The following is a 5,066-nucleotide window of genomic DNA, read 5'->3' as shown; positions in this document are numbered from 1 at the left end:
AATGTATCCTACTAAGGCTGACAGGGTCTATATGTCCCCCAGGGTACTGCCGGAACGTACCCTGGTACTATCTAATATGCCGGACCGTACCTCGCCTACTCCACTAACGAGTCTAGGGAGTCGCTTACGCCTACTCCTTAACCCTAACCCTAACCATATCAAATAGTTACGCTGAGAGGGTCTATATGTCCCCCAGGGTACTGCCGGAACGTACCCTGGTACTATCTAATATGCCGGACCGTACCTCGCCTACTCCACTAACGAGTCTAGGGAGTCGCCTACGCCTACTCCCTATCCCTTACCCTAACCATATCAAATAGTTACGCTGAGAGGGTCTATGTTCCCCAGGGTACTGCCGGAACGTACCCTGGGTACGGTCCGGTATACCGGAACGTACCCTGGTAACTATTTGATATGGTTAGGGTTAGGGTTAGGGAGTAGGCGTAGGCGACTCCCTAGACTCGTTAGTGGAGTAGGCGAGGTACGGTCCGGCATATTAGATAGTACCAGGGTACGTTCCGGCAGTACCCTGGGGGACATATAGACCCTCTCAGCGCTAGTTTGTACTAGTTTTTGACTAGTTTGGACTACAGTAGTTTGGTACATAAACCACCATCGCTAGCAGGGCGCGGTGATGGAGTAGCGTGGTGCGTGAATCGGCCCTATCTTTTAGTTTTATAAATAATGTGTAAAACTATAGTTTTTTTTACTATCAGACGTGTTCTTCTACCTATAGTGCAATGCGTGATTCCCTTCTCTAGAAATTAATGTAAGCGTAAAAACGACAACAAATTTACCGTTAAATTGGTTTTTGCTTTGAGGTTTATACTGGTTATTAATTGACCTCTTAGTTTTCGGCTTACTTTATTAGTTTTATAAACTAGTTTTAGTGAGTAATGGAAATATTTACTGAGAACTAAGAAAAGGTTAAAATATTTATTATGAACTAAGATTTGGGTTACCGAATCAGGACCCTCTTATCACCCTAGCCGTAACCCCAACCCTAACCTAACCCTAGCTCTACCCCCCCTCCATAATCGTATCAAGAGCTAATAATACTCGGTAATAATAGGTATTATTAGCTCTTGATCGTATTCATACTCCTAACATAATCCTAACCACACCATTAAATCCGGAATCCTATGGTGGAATTGAACCCGTCAGCTATCTACTGATCTAATTTCCTCATATATATATATATATATTGCATAGTCATCATGCAGCGCCTGGCATAGCTCCAACAATCCGCCATACATCGAGAGACGTTATTAACGTGTACGATGTTTGACCGTTTATTTGAACTAAATCGAACCGCAGACGCCCCCCCCCCCACACACACCCGCTCCACTCCCACTCCACCCCGCCGCCGCCCTATACGTACCTAGAAGCTTGCTGAGATCGGCGTTGTGTAGGTCTGGATTCTCGCTTGCCAGCCGCTTGCGCTCCACCTTCGCCCACACCATGAACGCGTTCATCGGTCGCCGGATCCTCGTCTCCGTCTCTGGCTGACTCTTACTCTTCTTCGCTTCCTCTGTCCGCCGACACATCCAGTCGTAGCTCTGCGACGCGCCGCAGTCGGCACGGTACGTCGGCGGGCACGCGTAGCTCGTCGGCGCCGCGTAGACGGGCTGACATTCGGCGACGTCGGCATACGGCGGGCGGCTGTACGGTGGGCAGTACGGCTCGGTCGGCTCGCCGAAACCCGGTGCTGCCGACCAGCAAGCGGCCGACGTCGTCTGCAGCGGATATGCGCGCGCGTCGCCGCCGTGCGGCGCCGTTCCGTCGGCGAACTTGTCTCGAAACGCGTGGTCGGCGGCGACGCTGTAGCCGACGACGTTGTCGCGCGCGATCTCGTGCGCGCGCTGCGCTGTCGCGTCGTCATGCTTCACGAAGCTGCGCGACGACGTGCTGCAGCCGGCGAACTGCCCCGGTACGTTCATGTCCTGCGCTTCCCGTACGGCGCGTCTCCCGCCCACTGTTCTGTACGTACCGACAGCAGACGGAATCCGTGGCTCTCTGGGAAGTCGGGCGCGGCGGCCGCCGCTGACTCGGGACCAATCTTTATCGATAGTATAATCGGGATGGATGGAACCGAGTATCTCTGGTTCCGTCAGCGACGACGAGGAAGTGACGTCAGTAATCCGTGGCCTCCAGCTTGGCTACGCGAGAGCGGGGGATAGCCTGTGCACCGCAGCCGAGAGTTTGTCTGCCGGGGGAGATATCGTACTGCTGTCGTCTACGCGGCGGGAGCTTGCTTACCTATCGCGGGAGATCACTCGCGCCAAGCGTCTGCGCAAGAGTGCGAGAAATAGTCCTGCGAGCGGCGGATCGGACAAGCAAACAGTCGGCGGGATAGCGCCAGTGTGCCGTGTGCCGAGCCCGCGAGGGAAGAACGCGCAGACGATGGTTCCACTCGCTCTGCTGCGTCTCCGTAAGACGCGGTTGCCTGTCCAGGGGACTCGAGTACTTTGCAGACGGTAAACTCTGACACTTTCAGAACTCGAAACGCGATAACGGATAAGCGGCACGAGTAAACACGCAATCGTATCGCGCCTCGTCCAATCACGGGGCGACGACGGATGACGTCACGGGCACAGCGTCGATACCTAGAGTTGCTAACTTCACCGCTAGGTAACTCCAAGCGGCACGGCGCGTTGAGAAAAACTGTACGACTTCCATGTGTATGCTCTCGTATAGAAGGCTTAGCAACGGACCCGCGTGAAATCATGCAAGTCCTAGCCGATCGGCCAAGTTGGAGCAATCAAAGCAAAAAGCGGGACGAAAATCAGACGTCGGCGAAAAAACGGGAAACCTACTAGATGTGGAGTTTGTTCGTTACATTGCATATGAACGTTATAAGACCCCCGCGGCGTGGATCACTTGATCTAGCTTTACCTAATATATGCTGCCCTTCCATCAGCCCAAAGTAACGGTCCTCGCGTTTGTTACGAGATAAAGGGCTACACGGGTAAGTTGGTTAACATGCCTTTTAAGATTGAAAATAGCATCGATCACTAGTTCTATTAGATCATAATCACGCATGCACGCACGCACACATACACGCGCGCGCACGCACGCACGCACCCAAACATGAGCCTAAATGTATTTCCTTCTAGGCGAGGACCTTATAATTGCAATCTGCAACGCACATGTGATAGCATTTTTTTTCAGTGTTATTTTTTTACGGCCGCTACAAAGTTTGCGATGCACTAGAAAACATTCCCGATTGGTTCTAACAGTGCATGCTGCACTTTGCATGCAGGGAATCACAGAGCACTAAGCGTCCGTTAAAACCTCATAAGTCACACAAAGGGCAAACTCCGTATATTGTGCAAAGGTATAAAGCGATTATTAATTCATGCCTCCAGAACAGATGATATGTTACGGATGTGCTTCGCTTGTCCATGTCTATATAAATACTGTGTGATGCCTGCAAGGGCATGATTTCATCAGGGGTACCACTGACCAACGAGCTGCTCAACGTAGAGTTAGACTGAGCCAGACAGTGAGGATACTTCAGAAACACACATCTCAATTCAGCTTTGCTTCTTGCAAAGTGCAAAAAAGACAATGTCTAAATACAACGAACGAATTATAGTGTATGTTGATGAGAAAAACGTTCTTTTATTACATAGATTTCATGTTTTATCATTTTGTCGTTCACAATCATTATTGGAATGTCGGTTCACAAGCAATGCTGAAAGCTGCAAGTTCAACACTGCCCAGAACGTGGACATAATCCAGGAATATTTCACTTACTCTGCTAACAACATTTAGTATGAAATAGGAAACAACACATAGAAGAACCTGAATCAGACCAGTACTATAGAAATACTACTCATGAATGCTATTATGCATATAATAACTGTGTATCATAACACTACCAATTAGCTTACAACTATGCATTCTAGAGTTACTGTACAAGAATTCACAATCCTGCGCCAACCAACCATTCCTCAGGCGGCGGCTTTCACTGGCTCTGCACTCAGTTCTGCTGTTGCACTACTTGTCACCTCTGTCTCATCGTTATTCACTTTGTCACCCTTCACTGGCTCAAGGCTGACACTGCCATAGTGCTGCCACCTGCTGTTCTCTAACGTAACATACAGGTCCTCACATCGCTCCATCAGTTTGCGGTTTTCCTCAGCAACATCAATGTTATCTTCATGATCTTCGACCTCCTCAGCATCGCCCAAATCGGTTTTCGTCCCACCCGCGTCTTTTTGCTGGGGCTGGAAGAAATATATTGCATAAACATTAATTTAGTCAGGTTACCAACCATAAAAATGGTGTTTCCATAACTGTAATAATAATATCAGAAGTAGATAGTATGGAAGAAGTGTGAGTTCAATAAACAAAGGAAATTCGTCATTTACTAGCCTTAGAATACCTACGATTTACTATGCGTAACTCAACCAACTTGAGCTCAAATCGTACACAAATCATTCGCCTAGCATCGTGCGAAATCGTTTCCTCGTATACACCCGCAATCCGGAAATACAGACTAAAACGTACGACACGATTATCCATTCTGTTGCCAGCAAACCGAATGTATAAACCGCCTAACTTAAAACAAAAGGCAGCTAGGTCAAGTCAAGCTCGCCGAGTGTTGCGTCGATATCCAATCTCCCAGCGAGCCACACCGCATCGCCGAGGGTGCAAGAGTGCGCAAGAGTCGTTAGTAGCTGCCTTTTGTTTCAAGTTAGGCGGTTTATACATTCGGTTTGCTGGCAACAGAATAAAGGATCGTGTCGTACGTTTTAGTCTGTATCTCCAGATTGCGGGTGTATACGAGGAAACAATTTCGCATGATGCTAGGCGAATGTACTGTGTACGATTTGAGCTCAAGTTGGTTGAGTTACGCGTAGTAAATCGTAGGTATTCGAAAGCTAGTAAATGACGAATTTCCCTTGTTTATTGAAGTCACACTCCTTCCCTATTATCTACTTCTGATAATATGTTAAAGGGATAGTAGACTCTAGGATTTTACTGCATACAACTGTACTTACTGTATAGCAAATCGACTATACCCACACGTATTTGTTACCAGATATCCAATTTAATTG

The 5,066-nt window shown here is 48.3% G+C and overlaps 2 protein-coding genes across 3 annotated transcripts in view; both read right to left on the bottom strand.

Moving 5' to 3' along the window:
- LOC106815598 (transcription factor SOX-17-like) overlaps positions 1 to 1,559 on the bottom strand; it is a 6,796-nt gene extending 5,237 nt beyond the window's left edge. Inside the window, exon 1 of the mRNA XM_014820076.1 lies at positions 1,382 to 1,559. Within this exon, the coding sequence (XP_014675562.1) occupies positions 1,382 to 1,547 (166 nt within the window). The 5' untranslated portion in view covers positions 1,548 to 1,559. The remainder of the gene's footprint in view (positions 1 to 1,381) is intronic.
- A 2,039-nt stretch (positions 1,560 to 3,598) lies between these two features.
- Positions 3,599 to 5,066, bottom strand: part of LOC106815599 (tRNA selenocysteine 1-associated protein 1-like) — an 11,589-nt gene continuing 10,121 nt past the window's right edge. For both annotated transcript variants that reach the window (XM_014820078.1, XM_014820080.1), the window contains one exon: positions 3,599 to 4,232. In XM_014820078.1, the coding sequence (XP_014675564.1) occupies positions 3,957 to 4,232 (276 nt within the window). In that variant the 3' untranslated portion in view covers positions 3,599 to 3,956. The remainder of the gene's footprint in view (positions 4,233 to 5,066) is intronic.

This window comes from Priapulus caudatus, unplaced genomic scaffold, assembly GCF_000485595.1.
Source record: "Priapulus caudatus unplaced genomic scaffold, Priapulus_caudatus-5.0.1 Scaffold1155, whole genome shotgun sequence".
In the NCBI taxonomy this organism is placed as follows: domain Eukaryota; kingdom Metazoa; phylum Priapulida; class Priapulimorpha; order Priapulimorphida; family Priapulidae; genus Priapulus; species Priapulus caudatus.
This window is presented reverse-complemented; position numbering and strand designations above follow the sequence as displayed.